The sequence below is a fragment of the Amblyomma mixtum genome, chromosome 2, assembly GCF_055824585.1.
Source record: "Amblyomma mixtum isolate Tamu chromosome 2, ASM5582458v1, whole genome shotgun sequence".
Classification (NCBI taxonomy): Eukaryota; Metazoa; Arthropoda; class Arachnida; order Ixodida; family Ixodidae; genus Amblyomma; species Amblyomma mixtum.
This window is the reverse complement of record NC_143013.1, coordinates 263066385-263086317: the sequence shown is the minus strand read 5'-3', so window position 1 is coordinate 263086317 and position 19933 is coordinate 263066385. Positions and strand designations below refer to the sequence as shown.

At 46.0% G+C, this 19933-nt stretch overlaps 2 protein-coding genes across 12 annotated transcripts in view; one reads left to right on the top strand and one right to left on the bottom strand.

Moving 5' to 3' along the window:
- Window positions 1-8212, top strand: part of LOC149363827 (uncharacterized) — a 56121-nt gene extending 47909 nt beyond the window's left edge. For all 8 annotated transcript variants that reach the window (XM_089573776.1, XM_089573775.1, XM_089573777.1 and 5 more), the window contains 2 exons: window positions 770-817; window positions 7614-8212. In XM_089573776.1, coding sequence (XP_089429902.1) covers window positions 770-817; window positions 7614-7769 — 204 coding nt within the window. In that variant the 3' untranslated portion in view covers window positions 7770-8212. The remainder of the gene's footprint in view (window positions 1-769; window positions 818-7613) is intronic.
- A 119-nt stretch (window positions 8213-8331) lies between these two features.
- LOC149363824 (uncharacterized) overlaps window positions 8332-19933 on the bottom strand; it is an 82665-nt gene continuing 71063 nt past the window's right edge. Inside the window, exons 2-4 of one of the 4 annotated variants that reach the window (XM_089573784.1) lie at window positions 17959-18067; window positions 11793-12008; window positions 8348-8626 (exon numbers count right to left, since the gene is read on the bottom strand). In XM_089573784.1, coding sequence (XP_089429910.1) covers window positions 8551-8626; window positions 11793-12008; window positions 17959-18067 — 401 coding nt within the window. In that variant the 3' untranslated portion in view covers window positions 8348-8550. Of the gene's footprint in view, window positions 19929-19933 lie in introns of those variants that run through there. The other 3 variants (XR_016289121.1, XR_016289122.1, XR_016289120.1) reach the window with 3 other exon arrangements.

The following is a 19933-nucleotide window of genomic DNA, read 5'->3' as shown; positions in this document are numbered from 1 at the left end:
TTACCTCTCTTTTTTAGGCATATTGCGACAGTTTTTTTTAGCATTTACTCATGATGTGGCCCTATAGGCTTTGCCTCCCAGTCCGTATTTTTTTTTGTGTGAGATTGACATGTATATGTTCAATTTCCTACAGTACTTTCAGTTTACTACAGAAGCTGCTGCCAGTATCTACATTTTAAGAGTCTGTTATGGCTTTTGAACTAGTCTTGTTTGCTTTCTTAGAGGATTGTTTACATGCCACACGTAAAAGAACCCCAGGTGGTCGAAATTTCCGGAGCCCTTCACTACGGCGTCTCTCATAGCCTTAGTCGCTTTGGGACGTTAAACCCCACAAACCAAACCAAACCAAAAAAAAGAAAGAAAGGCTTGTAATGTGCTCAACTCAAACCAATCTGTGATTAGGAGCTCTGAATGCTTATCTTCTTGCCACATTGGTACCTGTTCGTTGGTGTTATAACCTCAGTGTTATTTGTGCCAGCACTCAATGAGAGGGAGTGCTTGCAGCTTTGACAGTCTTGAGGCCGTGCTATATACTATCAGCATCAAATGAAATGCAGACAGGATATCTGTATTGAGAACACAAGAATACAAGAATATTAGCTGCTGGATTAACAGTTCCATGTGGCAGTCTTGGCACCATCGAAGTGTAAATCAAATGTGCTAGTATTCAGTCTCCCTTAGCTAATAGTTGCTTGTTTTGTTTGCCATTTCATTTGATGCTAGCAGAAAGTACACAGCTGCACCCAACTGACAGTGTGCTTTCTTGCAGAAACCACAACCAAGAGCTTCACCACGCAAGGGGAAGCGTCCTGACATTGTAAGTGCTTTTATTTTGCAGTGCAAACTGTTCATGTTTAATTTCTCATTTCTCAGCCCAGGTAGTGACACATTGAGCTTCTGCTCTAACCTGAATGCCTTACGGTTATTATTTTTTTAAATGTAAAAAAGCGACAAATAAAATACAGGCCCCATGGAACAAAAACTTTTCAGGCAACCAATGAAATTCGTCTATAAATATAGTGCAAAGTGCAAAATTATGAGAGATCTTGTTTTTGGATAATATTTTGTTCACTTTGCAAAAGAACTTTAGATCAATTTCTGGAGGAGCTTTCAAAAGAACGTAGCCAAGTCTTGCAGTGTGGCCGTGCGATTTCTTTGGGGAGCTATTAACTTGCCCAACATTTGCAGTGAAAAGTGCAGAATCGTGCACCTTAGCGACATTGGTTTATACTTGACATGCGTCACTGTCAAACATGGAGGGCATTTTGATTCTGCCTCGTAGGTGTAACTTAATACCAGGAACATCCAGCTTTAGAACCTTCTCAGTCGCACTGTTTTTGTCGATTGGGCTAATAAAAAGGGTTCAGCTCAAGTTGAGGACAACGCAGCGAGCTATGGGAAGAAAAATTATAGGTGTAACCAAGGGCATCCGCAGAACTTTTTCCAGGGGGGGTGCACCCGATGGCCAGGTATGGGGGAGGCGGTAGGTTAGCACCAAAAAGGAACTATTTGTGGTCTAAACTGCGCACATGAAACAAAAATTAGAAGCAGCAAATTAGTGCTAGGCTTGGAGAACAAACATTAGAATTTATTAATGAACAAAGAATAGACCGATTTCACAAGCAGTTGCGCTACGCCACCGCCGCCGCGATGCACTCTGGGAGTTGTGGTACTCCGGTCGGCGGCCGCGCCAGCGCGGTGCGTGGCGCACGCGCGAGAAGCAGCCCCGTTTGCGTCGCCACATGGTGTTTCTCTGCGTGAATGCTGTATTTGCGGGACAAGTGCGTTCACCTGAGGAGTGTCGTGAGCTCCGACAACTGTGCGAAGCAGAGCGTCCCGGATTTTCCGTTTTCTAGAAGAGAAAAAGTAGCCAAAACATTGCGTAGAAGCTGTTCACTAGAGGCAGCTGAAGAAGTGCTGTTCAGTACATTTAGCCGTACTGTCCCTGTTGATCAGTGAACATTGACAAATGGGAAATTTTCAAGTTCTGAACTGTATTATATGCCTTTTACGCGGCTCTCAGCTTTGAGACAGTCCCTTAAATTGTTAAATAGAAGGCAATCAGATTTGCCTTCGTGCTGCGTCGTCAAGCCTTCTTTGCAGCGATTTCTGCACGGTGCAAGGTTGTAAGGGAACAAATGTGCTAAGATTTATTGTTATATTCAGGAATCCACAATGTTAGCTTGATGCACGAATTCACTCCTGACGTCTCGAGCTCCCATACTAGCGATAATGCTTTCTCTATTTCACGGAATGAGAAAGCGAGGCTATAAAACTGTCGAAATATGGAATAATTTCCAACGTTTTGTTGGTCACTGGTCATTGAGTATACATGGTAATCCAGTAACAGCCACATGCCATTTATGCCGAGATATCACCCACATTTTGTCCGTTGTTTTGGATAAAAAAGGCCATCTTAGTGTTTACCAATTAGTCAACCTGTTCAGACGCGTACTACGAAAATAGCGAAAGTGAGTCGAGACGCCCTGGCAGAAGATTATATTAACCTAAATAAAAAAGTGATTAGTGTATCAATAATGAAGATAAAACTATTCGCCACGAAATTAAAATCCCCTAAACCCTAATTAGGCGTACTCAAAAGCTCCCCGATTGGCTTCTCCTTTTCTCATTTTGTACTGAACACAAGCATTTGTCACATCTCCATTTAGAAAAACGGCATAGCTCGCTCGAATCGCTCACCTGTCCTGCTGGTGACCCGCCGAGCACGTCGTGAATACATGTATGTGTTTACGTGAATAAGAAAAAAACAATCGCATGGCCGGTTTTGATCAAGGGCTATGATGAAAAAATAAAGGCAACAAATACAGCGAATACTGAAACACCAAAATGAGGTGGCAAGAAATGTAAATACTGTCTGAAGACGTTAAATCGCGTGCATCGCTATGCGTTCAAATGTTCTGCTGACAAAATTAACGAAAGCGGCGGTCAAGCGCGTTTTTATCGCCACCTGCAGCATTTTCCAAAGCAAGGTTCTAGGAACAAACGCAGCGTCGCCACCGCGGCCACTCCACCTCATGCGGCAACTGACCACCCTCTCTGCGCTGCTCCTACCGCGATTAGCATTGCACCCCTCGAAACTCCGCCGTGGAGCCTCTGTTTCCTTTATAGAGCTCAACACAATAAACGAAACGGCGGAAAGCTACTGCGGCCGGGTATAATGCCAGTCAAGGCGCAAAGTAATGTAGGCCGTCGTGCAGACGACGCCACGAAGGACTACAGCCAAGATGGCGGCTGGCTACTTCCGGTAAACGCGCGCATGCGCAGTAGGCTTTGTGAAATCGGTCTATTGAACTCAATAAGCAAAATACGATAACTTAATATCACCTAAGCGTGTGCTAATCAAGCTGTGTAGTTGTTTTCTACTAGTGCATAAATAATACCCGTAATTCCAGGGGGGTGGGGGGGGGCAACCCCCCCCCCCCTTGCCCCCCCTTCCGGACGTGTAACGTTAAGAGATCGGAAGGGAGCGGAGTGGGTGAGGGAAGAAACGCGGGTTAACAACATCCTAGTCGAAATCAAGAGGAAGAAGTGGGCTTGAGCAGGGCATGTAATGCGAAGGCAAGATAACCACTTTACCTTAAGGGTAACGGAGTGGATTCCAAGAGACGGCAAGCGTAGCAGGGGGGCGGCAGGAAGTTAGGTGGGTGGATGAGATTAAGAAGTTCGGGGGGTACCGTGGCCGCGGGTGTCAAAGGACAGGGTTAATTGGAAAGACATGGGAGAGGCCTTTGCCCTGCAGTGGCAGTAGTCAGGCTGATGATGATGAAAAGTCGAAGCATATGACCCAGTGTATCAGGGAAATTTTTTGGGCTAGTGCAGTGGAAACTATTAAAGCAGCAGCCGGCTTTTGGCTTTGTGTTGCTGGCTTGTGTGAAGCAAGTGCTTTGCACAAGTCAGCTTTTCACCTGTTCGTCTTCACCTGATACTCTTCATCTGTTTCCAATTTCTGGGGTATAGTAGGATATAAATTAAAAAAAAAAAAAAAGCAGCAGTTTCTAACACTGGGCCAAGGACCACATTGTGTTGTACTACTACTGCCACCAATCGCAACACTAAATGAATTCAGCTTTTAAATATTTGACTGTGTTAAGCAAGCCAAAAACATGAAAATCCTTGAGTTCATAATTTTGTCTTCTGATTAGCTTCTTGTTTAAATAACAAAAAAAAATCTCCAACCACAGACTACTTTGTTGCTGGCAAGGAATTCTGTGTGGCGGTCGTAAATGTAAGGAGAGCTTCACTGCCGGTTGTATCTGCAGATCTGTCTATCGAATGATGTGTAGCACATTAGAAAATATGGACAGCCCTGTGGTAGTGTTAACAAGTGGTAAGTGATTATTGCAGTAGACTCCCTTAATTAAATGGGACTAGAAAATTTGTCTTATCAGAAGTTCGGCTTAACAGAAGTGTCCCCAGAAAAGATTTGCGCATGCTATGCCGGGTCCAGATATGTGTTACCTGTGAAAACAATGAATAAAATGGCCTTCCAGTGAGGACAATTGCAAATGGAACCCATATGACGCTATGTATGAAGTAAGCTGAACAGTGAGAGCATGAAACAAAGTCTCGTTATCCTACCTTACAACAGCATTGGTCTAGTTTCCTTCTTTTCATTGTCTCTTTATCGCTCTCTCTCTTCCACAGCAACTGTTACTTTTTTTTTGTTTCTGACGCGATTTTTGAGGCTGGGAGTGCTCTGAAGATGCCCGGCTGGGTGGCTGGGCTGGGTATCTCCCCTAGCTTGCTCCTTCCCCAACACTGGCATAAAATTACGTGGAAGCTACCTTATCAGGGTGCCCATACCTAAGTGGAAGCATTTTATATAGTTTTCTTTGCTTTACGGTGCCGTGCAGATGCCCCGCGAGTGCCATTGCGTGGAGTCACTGCAGTTCATGGTCACTGCAAAAGTTCGTCTTAAGTGTATTTTTTAAACATTGAATCCTATGGGGAACCAACCAAATAGTCTCACAAACTCACCTTATCCCAGAATTTGGCCGCTGTGGTGGCTCAGTGGTTATTGTGCTCGGCTGCTGACCTGAAAGACGCGGGTTCGATCCCAGCTGCGGCAGTTAAATTTCGATGGAGGCGAAATTCTAGAAGCCCATGTACTATGCGATGTTAGTGCATGTTAAAGAAGCTCAGGTGGTCGAAATTTCTGGAGCCCTCTCGTACGGCATCTCTCATAGCCTGAGTCGCTTTGGGCCGTTAAACCCCCATAAACCATAAAACGTATCCCAGAATTCATCTTAACTGAGTTTGTATCCAACTGTATAGAGTGATTGGAAACTGGCAAGAAATAATACCTGCTGTTATGAGCCTGAAGGATGTATAAAGTTTAGCATTTAGATTAGTTTCTTATACCTGACTGCATTTGGAGACAGCCAGCTAAGTGAAGTGTAAGACAAGCCCCACTTTTAAGGGATCTGTTTAATATTTTCTGAATACACCTTGTATGTTGGCATGTGTCGGTTTGTTATAACTAAAATAAATTCAAGGTGCATGTGCACTGACATAAATGATGGGTTTTGATCTCATGAAGCATTGCACAGTAGAATCCCTATCATATGAATTTCATGAGGTCACGAAAAATATTCGTATCACCCAAAATGAACAAAATTCGTATGCAGAATTTACGCAGATCTGTTTTCGGCTGATGGGGTTTATCTACGCACGTGTGCTAACGCTGACTCATGACGTCGGTGCTATGCTGGTTGCGCACCGCCGCTCACTGCTCGCGAACGCATACCACATGACTGGTGATGACGGTGTCGACGATTTACAGGCCGCATGCCGCCTCTCACTACTCGCAGTGCGCATTGCATGACTGGTGATCCCGGTGTCGGTGATGTACGGGCAGCAGTTGGTACTCTAGGGCGTGGTAACGGCTCGCATGTTCGTATTATACGCAGTGGAGCAGGGGGGTTGTTCATAACATTTGAATTCATGCGTATTGCCCACAATGGACTCTGGCGAGCATAGAGTTTCTTACTATTACCTAGAGGGAAAGCTGGCGGCCCGTCTATGGGAGTTTGCATGGTGACCCCTCGAGACCACTTCAGCCACCATGGGCGCTCAAAGCATCATGGGGCGGTGAGCTACTTGTTGCGGAACTGCAACTTTTGGCCAAAAAATAATAAAAAAATAAAGCTGTTTGATAACTACAAACGTCCTAACATTGAAAATCTTGTCTAATGATTGCAACAAACGAGCAGAAAAGCATTTAAGTGCAAAGTTTGCCCAAAATAAGAGACAACTCGCTCTCCTATTGGCCTAGTAATGAACACTATAAAAACTAATATTTCGTACTTAACAGGCGCACTTTTAAAAGTAAATATGTTTTCAAAAAAGATGTTGTTGCTTAGATACTATAAGAGGTTTTTTAATGGCATTTCGGAAAAGTGAAACCTTTTATTGGCGTCGTGTGTCATCGCGTTTTCACTACTATGGTTTGTACACTCTGCATTCGCGCGAAAGTCGTCTGCGCACACACGAACAGCGTTTTCGGAATGAAAAATCTTAGTAGTGCCACTCCGTGTTCCCGAAAAATTACGACTGTGCCGCAACAAGTAGCTCACCGCCCCATGATGCTTTGGGCGTCCATGGTGGCTGAAGTGCAGCGCCGCCAGCTTTCCCTCTAGGTAATAGTAAGAAACTCTATGCTGGCGAGGGCATTTTAAGAATTTGTATCAACTGGGATCGTATCATTGAGATTCCAGTATTACGCGACAGTGTATACAGCTCCTGGATTAGTCCAAAAGCTGTTGGGGTCGTAGTTTTAGTTTTGGAACCGCTCATTGGAAAAAATTGTATCATGCCAACCATTTGTCGCAAAATGTTCTGGATGGTGTCGTACGGTTCAGCGTTTCATGTACAGGGATTCGAAATAGGGACCGATAATCAGGGGATGTGTGAAAAAAAGTGAGACTGTTACTGTCATTTCCTTTCCTCAAAAAACCGATTTTCGATTTGTCCAGTGGTGTTCTGTGGACTCCCTGGCAGGGCTGCAAGATGCTGTCACATTCCACTCTTTAAAAAGCGGAGCTTAAGCGGTTTCCAAATTTTTTTTATTCAACATTTGTAAGTGTTCATTGAAAATTTCAGTCTGAAACCAGTTGACCTCAAGAATTTATGAAGCGACATATTTTTGTGAAGGCTGACTTGTGCACCTTTACCAAGTTTTAAAAGCTAAGGACGAAATAGAGGCGGGGAATAATCCTGGGCTTTCACTTTATGATCTCTTTTCAGCCTATGGTTAGTAAAGTGTGTAATAGCTGTGCATTATTGGTCAGGTGTTGAGTGAGCTGTGTCTATGGCAGCTATTTCTGTGCAGTGTGCAGCCCATGCTCTCTTGGAGTGACATACCTGCCATTTGTTTTAAACTTATAGTGGCACTGCAAGTCAAGTTATTTCCATATAAAGTTATGAACGCCTGAAAATCAAGGCTTTGAGGAACGTGCTCTCTGGATTTCTGCAAACTGTTACCTTAGAGTACTTTAAGTCTTAAATATATGTATGTGTATCATTTTCATGTTGTTAGTAAGGCTAATTCCTGTAGTGCTACAGCTTTACACAGGCTTTACAATTTCTCGCAGCAATTTGCAACTCCAGCATCATCGAAAAAATCAACGCAGCTGGAGAAGAAAGGGGACTCAAGTTCAGCTGTGGTGCCTGGAGACGAATCGGCCCCCAAGAAGAAGCAGCGCAGATTCTTTAAGGAAAGGGAGAGCCCAAGCTGGTCGTATGACTAGCTGTAGCCCAGATTTATTCCTTCATGTTCAAATGATTTGTGCTCCTGATGCCCATGTCAGCATTGATTATGTGAATCTCTTTTATTTAATGTGCACAAGACTGCTATTTATTCTTTGAAGACCATATTAATGCCTAATTGTGGTGATATCAGAAATATGTCACTACTAATATGTTGTTTCTAGTTCACATCCAAGAGTCTCCTGTTACTTTCTCAAATTCCTTCCGCAATGGTGTCTTAAGCCAGTAAGTAGTCTGGCACAGTTCTGTTTATGAGCAAACCAATAAGCTATTTAATTTTATTGTCTCTAAATTTTTTGGTTATGTTTTGTGTTAATCGATGCAAATTTTGTGCTTACATCATCTTCCGTTATGCGATTTGTTTTTGCATAATGTATTTGTCACGTTTGTTCTTCAATGTGTAATAAAGTGGAACAAGCAGTGAGGATGTTCTTGGCTTGCTTTGCCCTTCTGAAAGAGGGTTAACTCCCAAAGAGGGATAATTCCCAGCATAGGCTTGCAAGCTTATTGCCCTTGAACGTACCGTTATGTTGAAGGTTTCAAAACTCGCAGCATACCTTAGTAATCACCCAGTTTCCTTTACTTGAGCTTAAGGTTCATCCAACTTGCTGACAATGTACTGTACTGTTGTTGCACGCACAATAAAGTGACACTTTTAATCATGTTACCACAAGATTGACATAAGTATGCATCTATTCAGTGCTGTTTTTTACCAGCAGGATGCAAGAAATAAATCATAAAATAGAGAGAGAAACAACTTTATTACGATGCAGCATTCACTGTTGACGATATCCTGTGCCAGGGTCGCCGAGAACTGGTCCGAGGCCAGCCAGGCCGCCTGCATTGTGGTGGGGGGAGTACGGGTAATAGGGACGTTAAATGGCAATGCAGCTGGAGAAAAGTAGAATGTTCGAGATTAGCATAAGGTATGAGGCAAGTGGGGCATGCAGGGGACTGTTGGAGATGATATGTAGAGGAAAGAACGGGCAGGGGTGAGGAGTGTGAGTGGATGCACCAAAGAATGCAGATAAAAGTTATGAAGGTGGTGAGATTTTTCAAACAGAAAGGGCACAAAGAGAATCTCTAATGTCATAGTGAAGACTTGATTATATACTGTTTTTAATGGAGAGTGGCATATGTCCCATGTTGCTGGATAAAGCTAACTGATCCCACACACCCGGTTTTGAAGCTTGTGGATGAGGCAGTGCATGGCCTCGTTGCCTGGGGCCCCAACGGGACCAAGAATCCACCTCAGAGTAAGTGTCTGGGGATGATAGTGCGCGGATGGCAGTAAGATACAGCAGACCTTCAGCCTGCTCTAACCTAACCTTGCATAGTTGTGTCATTCCTACGTGCCCCAAATTCTCGTGAGACAATGTTGCAGTTAACGTAAACCTAAGGCCTCCCCAGCTTTTGCAAGGCCATCAAGAAACCGGCTTTTCCTTGCAGCTCAAGAGCCCATTTGGTGAGCTAGCTGTGGGTATCCGAAACAGGATGGATAAGAAAATACTGGACCATTTGGCGTGGAATGTCCCTTTAGTAAACACTGTTCCCGCTGCTGCATTATGTACACCTCTTCTTACCTTGTGTGGACTCGTATTCAATCTTCCAGCTTTGAAGCAGTGCCCTTACCGTGCGTTTCTACGCTTTCCCTTGCGTGTTTATGGATGAATGAGAGGCTGCACATGATGTACTCTTACCCCTCCTACGCCCCTGCCCCACCCCATAACTGGCTACTCCAACATCCTGAGCTAAAACTGTCAACAAACCCTGGAGCTTGCCAGTGGCGGTAAGGCGAATGTAGCAGTATAAAAACAGACATCAAACAATCAGACTGGTATCCGCATTCTGCAATACCCCAGCTGTTGCTAATAATGTCATACGTGGAGGGGAAATCTGCGGTCAGATTTTTCATCACTTCTTCTTTCGGTGGCTTCGAAAAGCTACATGCACCTTTCTCGACATCACGATGATGAAGATAAAATCGTCCATATCGCAACTCTCCCTCCACTGGTAAAGTTAACCAGGACAACTATAACATCTGCAGGACGCCGCCGAATGGCCCACCAAATACAATGTGGTACTAATGTATTTAGAGGAAACCCGTGAGGTGAAGTATAATGCGAATAAAGGAGTACTTATTAGAAAGTTTTAGTATAGCGTTAGCGTGATAGCGGACCTAAGGGAAATTACGTTAGCATGCCGCAAGCAACTTATCCCCTCAGAGAGTTATAGTATAGCGCTTTGAAAACGCTAAACGCCATCTGCTTGACATGGATGCCAACGGTCCTTCTAAAATGGTTGACGTTGCCGCTAACTTGCCAAAGTATATTTCCAAGTTTTTTAAACGAATTATTAGTGCAGCGTTCATTTTCGTCTGCAAAATGACCCCGAAATTGAAATAAAATGAAATGAAAACGTAAAATAGTGGCACCATCTAGCAAAAAGGCAATGTTAACTACAAGCCGTTGGAGCAAGAAAATTTGCCATCACATGACGTCCAATGTTCAAAAACTTTAGGAAAATTTAATATAAACTCTCTTTACATAATTAAAGTCCATAAAACACCACGAAAAACCTCCAAATCTATTTTTGTCTCGTTCCAGACGTTTTTTCTAGGTTTTTGCTGCGTTTCGGGCCGTTGCAGACGGTAGCAGTGCAGCTTGAGGTTCCATTAGGCTTGCGCGCTCCAGAATCGAGAGCGTATCTCAAAAACTGGGATGAATTGCAGCTTAAACTTTATCGTCGAAGCAAGGTAAGTCATAGTGAAAAGCAAAAACACCAGTAGTTGCCGGTAAACATGCCGACCGGAATCGCAAGAGCTGCTGAATCGGCTGAAGCGGGCGGCTGTCGCTTGAAAGGACGCCGCCATGTTTCCACGCTAAAAGCGCAAAAGCCGCAACTGCCGCAACGCTAAATTCTGAAAATTGCGTGCGTACGCTAACGCTATTTCCCCGTTAGCGTTCTGCGCATGCGCAGTCTGATCCCGCTATTCCGCTATGCACGCAATTACGCAAAGCTCGCAATACTAAAACTCTCTATTGTTGCCATCCATATGAGCTGAGTGATGCGAATACAACAAAGGCTTATGGCTGCATTATTAGTGGCTCTTTATTAATAAAATAACAATGGAAGGAAAAGATTTTGCTAGCCACGGCATCTACATCAAAACCTGAAGCACCCGAGCTGCGGCTAGCGTGAGTAAAAGGATAGGGAAAGAAAGGGGGGAGCAACAGAAAGAATAGGGGTAGGACAGCAGTGTACATTATTTGCAAATACAAAATATACAAAAATGCATGCGGGGTGCGGCACCCATGCATGGCTGCCAGCAGTTTTTTGGTAGCTCTATCTGGGATTTCCGGAGCATATGCAGTGCCCAATTATTTCCTGTTTTGAATTCTACGCAGTGTTGATTCCCTATGCGAATGTTGGTCCAATTCAGTGCAGGCACGGACAATATTTTACAGGATACAGATTTGAGGAAAAAATTGTTGCGAATTTCAGCGATAGCTGGGGTGCTATGATATTGTATTGTCACTCCACCTTTAGCATTGGAATCGCGAAGAAAATTGGCTTGTCGGGCATGCGCAGTGCGTAATGTACTAGGGCATTCTGGCAGAGCCAACGTACCGTCAGCTGGCCGCCACTCATGTTCGAGCCGCCATGAAAACATGGGGACAGGTGCCCCCATACAGCTTGAGGCGCGATGAGCGCTGGCAGCCAGATGAAAATACGTCGTGTGGGGAATTGGTTCGATTGCTGTCCCACGGCATATTGGGAATGATCCGGAGTAGAAGCGGAGGCTGACTCTGAGGGAGAAGAGCGAGGTCGGACAGAGTTGGGAAGCCTCTGCTCTTTCTCCTAGCTTGCTCCTGGAACCAGAGCTTAACGCTGACTCGTGAAGTGTGAGCTCTTGCCTGACGTATCGGATGCCTCGAGTTTGCCAGCAGCCACCTCGGCCGACTTCTGAATTCTGATTGATAAAGTGAGCATAGTCCCCTCACCTGCTGCACGTCAACAACTTTGACCCTGGGAAAGCTACTGATGATGCTGTTGGTGAGCTCCTTAGGCGTGACTTTCGAGCTGTTTGCGCCAGCACAAACTGCAGCTTGTATCCTTTTCCGAACTTGTTCTTGAGGCACTGCAAGGTTCCCAGGCACATCATCTCGCCCTCGACCATGATGCATGTGTGGTCGCAGAACAGTTCACAGTCTTCTGGGCTGAAAAAGAATATACTGCAGTTTTGTTACGCTACGAAAACATTCCTGCTCTTTTACAGTGTCAGGCGTTAAACGCTTGTGTTGTAGATGTCACCTCATTCACAGAAAATGTCTTCAACACACGTCAGGCATAAGTAGCATTTGGCCATGCAAGTCATTGTCAAGTGACTCGAAATTTATCTATGGGCCATATGAATCTTTAAAGGGAAACTGAAGATAATTCAATCCATTTTTTGTTGTAAAAGTTGATTTTATGGCTCTCAAGGTATGTGGACGTTTGTCAGGCAGCAAAAGATGCATTTGTAACTGAGAAAGTTATATTTTTCGTTCATTTCAAACTGTGCCATCTACACCTAAAGGACTCCTTGACCACCATTTTTAAGTGGATGGCAATATAGCATAGCCTATGGGAACCGCGCTTAAATATATGTTGCTTCTGATCCATCGTTACCTGCGGCTTAGGAAAAATCAAGCAAAGTAGCGAAAAACGCAGGTGATGGCCTCATCATGATTGTTTCCTCTTCACTCCTTTTAGGCTACCTCCATTCTTTAACAGGGTGAGCTCACGGGCTAGTTGGTTATTCATAATAATTTTTCAACAGCGCATGCTACACAAGGACACAAGACGAGGAAACACACACACGAGCGCTGACTGCAACTGGCAAAAAGACGTTGCAATATTCTTAAAAGATAAGCTGAACCTGCTTCCCTTAAATGACCCTTTTCAAGTGAAAAATGCAGAAGAAGTGGTTGATTTTCTGAACGACAACCATAGCAAGGCCTTTCAAGGGTTCTCCATTGACGTCAAAGATTTATTTTATTCAATCCCTAAGGATGACCTTCTGAATTGTGTACGCGAGGCTATTGATTACTACGGCGCTGTTCCTTTTCAAAATCAGTCTGGCATATCTGTTGACGGTTTTTTGGAGCTACTTTCGGTGTACCTAAGTTCAACAATCGCAGAGTGGAATGGGTCCCGGTTCGTTCAAAAGAACGGGATCTGATCTGCATTGGATCTTGCATTGCTCCAGTTCTCAGTGACCTTTACCTTGCCATGCACGACCGAGCTCTGAGAGGCAACCTTCAACATACGTCCATTATTAAGGTTTTCCGATACGTAGACGACTTTTTAGTTCTTTTGGACTGCGACAGTGAATCTTTTCCACTTGAAGTGACTCATGTCCTCAGTGTGTTTCAAACGACATTGGCCCCTCTAGAATTAACGCATGAAATACCGGACAACAGTACCATTAGATACCTAGAAATTAGACTTTTTTTCACGCCGGTTCACGTATGCTGGGCCTTTGAGCCAAGGGGCAAAAAACCGATCCTGGCATATGATTCCGCGCACTCAAAGTTAGTAAAAAGAAATATTGTACAGTCTACTCTGAACAACGCCTTAACAAAAACATGCAAGCATAAGCTAGAAGAAAGCTTTTCAGCTCAGGTGTGCAGGCTGGCGAACTCTGGTTATCCACAAGAAGTACTCACTTCTGTGGCGAAAAAGATGTTCCGAAGCATTCAGCGCACGAATACTAACGCTTCAGCCGACGTGCGGCAGCGAAATAAAAAGGTCGCCGTTGTTCCATATATGCACACAATATCGCATAACCTTAAAAAAATAGGAAAAAAGGCAGGTGTTGATGTCGTTTTCACGGCCCCCCAGCGCCTTTCCAGACTGTGCCGGAGAATCAATGCAAAGACAAAAATTAACTCCGGTTGTACCACGCGGCACAGAGATCCCTTGGTCACGTGTGCTGAGGGTGTAGTCTACTCGATCCCTCTTTCTTGTGGGAAGGCGTACATCAGCCAAACAGGCCGATGTATTAATGAAAGATTAATGGAGCATCGTAGATCACTCAGGAACTTGCCAGTGCACTGTAAGAATTGCAAACTTAAACTAGGTTCTAATGAACAATGCACCCCTATGTTCAAAAAAACAACCATTCTGAAGAAATGCCCCTACCAGCTGACTCGCGAAATAATAGAAGCAGCCAAGATTTGTAACCTCAAGAGTGAATGCGTTAGTACGCCTTCTGTTTCTCTGTCAAACAAAGAGATAGCGTTCTTGTCTGGTTTTATGTGATTTTGACCTGGTTTTTTCCGGTAGTTCTTCCTTCGTTTTTACTTTTGCTTTTACCCTCCTTTTTGTACCTCTGTTTTATCTCTTTTAGTCTTCGTGTTAGCACTTCTTACATCTCATTTTTCAGCACTTCTTTAGCCGTGTTAGTTGTTGGCCCTCATGCACTTCAGATGTTTTTTTTTTTTTTTTCCGCCTCGGTCATCATCATGCTTAGTTACCGCGATTTGTACTTTTACCACTTTTAAAAACGATTTCTGCCCACTGTTTGTTACGCAAAAAAAGGGCAAGTGAAATAATTTCTTCTCGCTGCTTCTTGTAATCTTTCTTCTTTTTTGCGGTCTTGGTCACCATTGTATTGTATGCTTAACTCTTGAATATTTTTTCTTGCTTGTGGCATGACACGTGCAGTGATTTTAGGTTTTAACCTAGTGGGCGGTTCCTTGAGGGTATATATGTAGAGGTTGGTGCCTTTTCTCAAATAAAGTTGCAGTCAGCGCTCGTGTGTGTGTTTCCTCGTCTTGTGTCCTTGTGTAGCATGCGCTGTTGAAAAATTATTACTCCATTCTTTAGAGCATGCTCAATTTTCTCCATGTTAAACTTCCTTATGTCGGCTACCTTGCACTTATTTATTAACTTTGATAGCTCTGCCAGTTCTGTTCTGTCCTTAGGGTTTTATGCTTTCATGCTTTGGCTTTTCTTAATCAGATTTTTCATCTCCCAAGATCACTTGCCGGTATCCTGTCAAAACATCCTACCGCCACTTCTATTGCGCACTCCGTAACGATAGCCATGAGATTAACGTTCATTGTTTCACCATCAAAACAGTCGTCCTCAGAGCTGAATATCTGTTCTTCAGTGATATCCTGAATTTCTCTACTTTCCCAAGGGAGGTATGGTTCTTTGGTGTAGCCTATCACTGCAACCTGTATAGAAAGAGGTTTGATGTATGTTATGCGTGCGGAGAGCTCGGCCACCGCTCGGACGTTTGCCCTGACACCACCAACGTCCGATGCCGGGGATGCAGAGCCAGCAATCCTGAAGAGGGCCACACCTGTGAGCCCAAATGCTTGCTATATGGAAAGAACCATGTGCTGGGAGACAACCGGTGTAAGAATCTCTACCGGACACCCCACATCATCAAAGTGCGTCAGGCGGAAAAGATAGCCAAAGATGCTGAGGAAAGGAACCAGAAGCAAGGGCAAGTCAGGGGCAGACCACAAGAAAAAGCAAGTCCCCACCAAAGGACGAGCAGAGGTGAAGGCCGGTCCTCTAACGGCACATCTCGACCCAGGAGTGCCTCGCAACCCAGAAGCAGGAGCACAGAGGCACCACCTCGATCCGAAAGGGAATCAGGACAAAACCCATGGGCGGACAAGACCAAGTTCCCGGGGAAGAAGACACCGCCAGGCGAGGCGCCGGTAGCAGGTAGGTCGGTTAACTTCGCGGGTGTGGTCTCCAACCCAAGTAAAACGCTAGAAGCGAGAGTAGATGAGAACGCAGCAGCCATATGGCTACTAAATGAGAAAATAGATAAAATTTCCGAGGCAATTCATGAACTTGCGCAGCAGTTTCAGCAATCGAAAAAGCCGCAACCGCTACTCAGATCAGCCACCCCGATGGCAATCCACAAAGCAGGTGAACTCAGCGACTCTGCTGAAAACATCTCGGAAGAGATGAGCGTAGACCAAGTCAGGCCTGCCAAACGAAAGCAGGATGAAACGATAACAGTTGAGAGCCAAATTAAAAGGATAGTAGCAAAGGAAAATGAAAAAATGGAGAAATCCTTCGAAGAGCTCAAACAGCATGGAGCCATCCTCGGTGCTAGACTAGAGAACCTCGAGTCGGTAGTCTGCAGACAACTCGAACAGCTGACGAGGCACATCCAAGACATAGACCAGGCCTGTAAAATTAATATCCAAATCGATGGCCAATAGCACGTCGAAAACATGGCAATGGAACTGCCGCTATCTTGCCAGGAAGCAATCGTTACTGCAACAGTGCATCCTCAGCCAGGACTACCCGCCTTTAGCAATTGCAATGCAGGAGACGGGAGGGAACTGGAATATATCGGGCTATAAGGGGTACGCTGCTAAGGATGGCAATGACACCAAGGTAGTAACGTATGTTAAAAGCAACATCGCGGTAATCCAACACGACATTGGAAACCAGGAGACAGAAACAGTATGCGTAGAAATTTTAACAAGAAAAAAGAATAGGGGTAGCATATTCCTTCTAAATATTTACAGCCCACCAAAAAAGATGAAAGTAAAATTTGGCCCCATATTCAGAAGGACAGTAAACTCGCGAGGAAACCCCCCCCCCCCCCCCCCCTGATCATAATGGGCGATTTCAACGCCCGGCACCAGGAATGGGGTTACGTAAGCAACAACGCCAAGGGTCAAGCTCTACTGGTTGATATAGTAGCTGCCAATTTCTACATGACCAATGACATCTCCTGTCCCACGAGGACTGGTAACAGCGTAACAGCGGACACATCTCCCGACCTTACGCTATGTAGGAACGCTGGTATTGCGAAATGGCGGAACCGACAGGAAGACTTGGGTAGTGATCACTTTCTGCTGGAGCTCAAGCTCAGCAGGAAAGTCAGCGTGAAACCTACAACCTACAGGCAAGAGAAGCTTACGGATTTGTATAAATTCAGAGCTATCAGAGAAGAACATGAGCATAGCGACATAACCTGTATCCAGAACTGTACAGCAACGCTTCTTGAGCACATAGAAAGAGCAACTGAGGAGGTTCATGTAGATAACTCCAAAGATAGAATGGACAGCAGGCTCTTCAGCATGTACAAAAGGAAGGAACAGCTAAATAACCAGCTGAAACGCCAAAGGTGGAACAGAAACCTAAGGAGGGAAATAGCTAGACACAACGTAGAATTAGAAAGCTACGCTCGACAGTTGGAATCTCAGAGATGGGATAATAGATGCGAGGAAATGGAGAAAAGCATGGGAAAATTCAGTACATGGAAGTTGCTCAAATTTCTTATAGACCCAAATAAATCTAAGACGGCTATGAGAACTGAGCAAATAAAAGCTAGGTATAAGTTTAATGGCACAGATGAGCAACTTATTGACATGCTCAAGTCACTGTATATTGCCATGGGGCCGCTCAATATGAGGACTATAAGGGACAACCAAATGAAGAGTTGGATGCCCCCATATTAAGAGCCGAGGTCAGAATGGAACTGCTGAAGCTAAAACGAAGGTCAGCCCCGAGGCTCGACAGAGTAGATAACAATGTTGAGAAACCTGGATGAAGAATCAATATATAGCCTCACTAGGTATCTCAACCAAGTGTGGAAAGAGGGCGCTGTCCCCGAAGAGTGCAAAAAGGCCAAGATCACGCTTATACACAAGCAGGGTAAACCTCCGAGCTTGGAGAACCTCAGGCCGATCTCACTAACATCATGTGTAGGGAAACTGCTTGAGAAGGTCATCCTGACCAGACTGACCAAATACATGGAGGATAACGGCCTCTGGCCAGATGAAATGGTCGGATTTAGGCCTGGGCTCACCACCCAAGATACAATGCTAAGACTCTATGGAGATATAGTAGAACAGCTGGACCTCGGCAACGCCTGCAAGTTACATGCTACGGAGGAGTCTCCTGGTCTTCATGCGCAGTAGGCAGGTCATGCAGTGGAGGTCACGCCGACAGCGTGCACGCAGTCTTCCGCGGTATTCCGAAGGCGGCGTGAAGGTCTCCGCTGGGACGACTCGCATGGCCCGCGGACCGGTTGACCACTGATCAATGATCACTGAGAGGGCCGGTTGACCACTGCAGGCCAGGATTCTGCAGTAGTCTGCAGGGGAACAGCAGCCAGAGGTGGCTGCTGTCTGGTCTCACCACGGCTGCCCCGGATGGATGCGGCGAACAGGATACAGGCCGCTCCGTCGCAGCAGGCGGCAGCGAGACGATGTGCACAGGACAGCAAGCCGGAGTGGTTCCACTGGATCTGCAAAATTTCCGAAACACACTCCGCATGCCTTTAACGTAGGTCACGGGAGGGGAAACGGCATACACAAGGGCCTCGTGGCTCAATGCTCAACTCACTAGCAAAACGTGTCGGGCGGCTGTGTGACGCAAAGTTCGAGTGAACAAAGCCCTTTCTTGAGTTGAACGAGAATGCTCAGTTCATGCGAGGTTAAAAAAACGAGTGGGGCAGCAAAGTGCGCCCCCTCTCAACACCGCGGTCCGGTGGTCGTGTCACTTTTGACAAGGTGCAGGCAGCTATGAATAGCTTTAGGCCTCATTACCATAGTGACGGTCGACGACCCCCAACAAAAGAAAGACCCGAAACGGGTTTCGTGCGCGCAGCCGCGAGGAGACATCAGCGTTGTGGGATGGTCCTACCCCACTCACTGCACGAAGCAGCTTCTGAGTGATCGGCGCCCACCGTATCGGACGGTGTCGGAACGCCGGTGCCGAGCTGCAACACCAGCGAGCTCATAGCGGCACCCGTGACCCCAGGCCACACGGCTCCCGGAGCCGCGACTCCCAGAGTCGAAAAAGAGACAGCGAGAAAATATATACAGAAAACTCGGACCACCCACGCGGCTTCCGTACTCACTCGCTTCGGGCTCGGCAACTCCGCGGGCGCTAGGCCTCGCGCTCCCTCGATGCGGACCAAGTGGTTCTCGTGCTGAAGAAACTCCCGAGAAAACTTGACAAAAAAAAATATGCTGAGCATGACGAAAAGGTTCAAACATGCTGCAGCGCAATACACCTCGCACTCAAGAAAGCATGCCGCAGGTCCTAGCGATCAAAATTCACACTAGGCCTACCACTTGTCAAGTCCGGACAAAGAGCGTTCCTCGAACCGAACAGACAGTCGTCCAATGTTCCAAGAGCAAGCCCCACGTTGGGCTGCCAGATGTGGGGTTTTAATTGGGGAGATAAATTCGTTCTCCCCGCTTAAACGTGGCTGACACGGTTCAAAGCCGCGCAGACCCCACCCCGTGGTCGCGAGCGCTACCGAGCGCACGCCGACCACGGCGGGCCTTGCTCTACGGGAACAAAGGAACGACACACTGGCTGACACAAACAAGGCATTTATTGCTATAACAACAATAACGCCAGCTAGCAACAAAATACACTGAGGAATCGAGGATGTCCGACTCACCAGCACGGTTATGAGCGAACGTTCGCCCACGGTAGGGCAGAGGGAAAACTTCGAGGCCGGACGGGACAGGCTTGGCGGGAGCAAGTTCCGACCAACAGGCCCCCGTCGACGAAGAGCAAAGCCACGAGCGAAACGTGCACTCGCTTCCCGGTCCCAGGGAGAAGAGAGAGAGCCTTCCCCCGCGTGCGAGCGGCAAAACACGCCATCCGTGGCACTGCTGTCGCTGCGACGCGAGCGCCCTCCCCTGTTAGTTAAAAGTAACCCCACTAAAATGAGTGCCTTGCGGGGAAGCTAACCACAGGGAACTAGTGAGTTGAGGGAAAGCGAACGCAGGGGATGAAGGCGTCCCCACAAAGTCACAGGTTAATCTCTCCGCATCGGGATCATCAACTTCACTTTCTTCATTATTGTCCTCACACCTGTTCGCGGCAGCAGGTACGTCTTCTTCACTGCCTCTAGGTTGGGTGGGCTCTGGTTGTGAACATGCACCAGTTTCGGGTGTGCTGGTCTCTCTCTCACAGCATGGACCGATGTTCTCATTAGCACAGCTGGCATTATGTGCTCCATCGTCTCCGCTGTTGTGTGACAATGAACTCACAGCATCTGGAGAATCCTGACTGGCGCTGCTACCTTGCAAATCCTCATTTTGTAGGTGTGAGCACGAATCGGCACTTTGTAAAGCTCTGGGAGGACCACTCA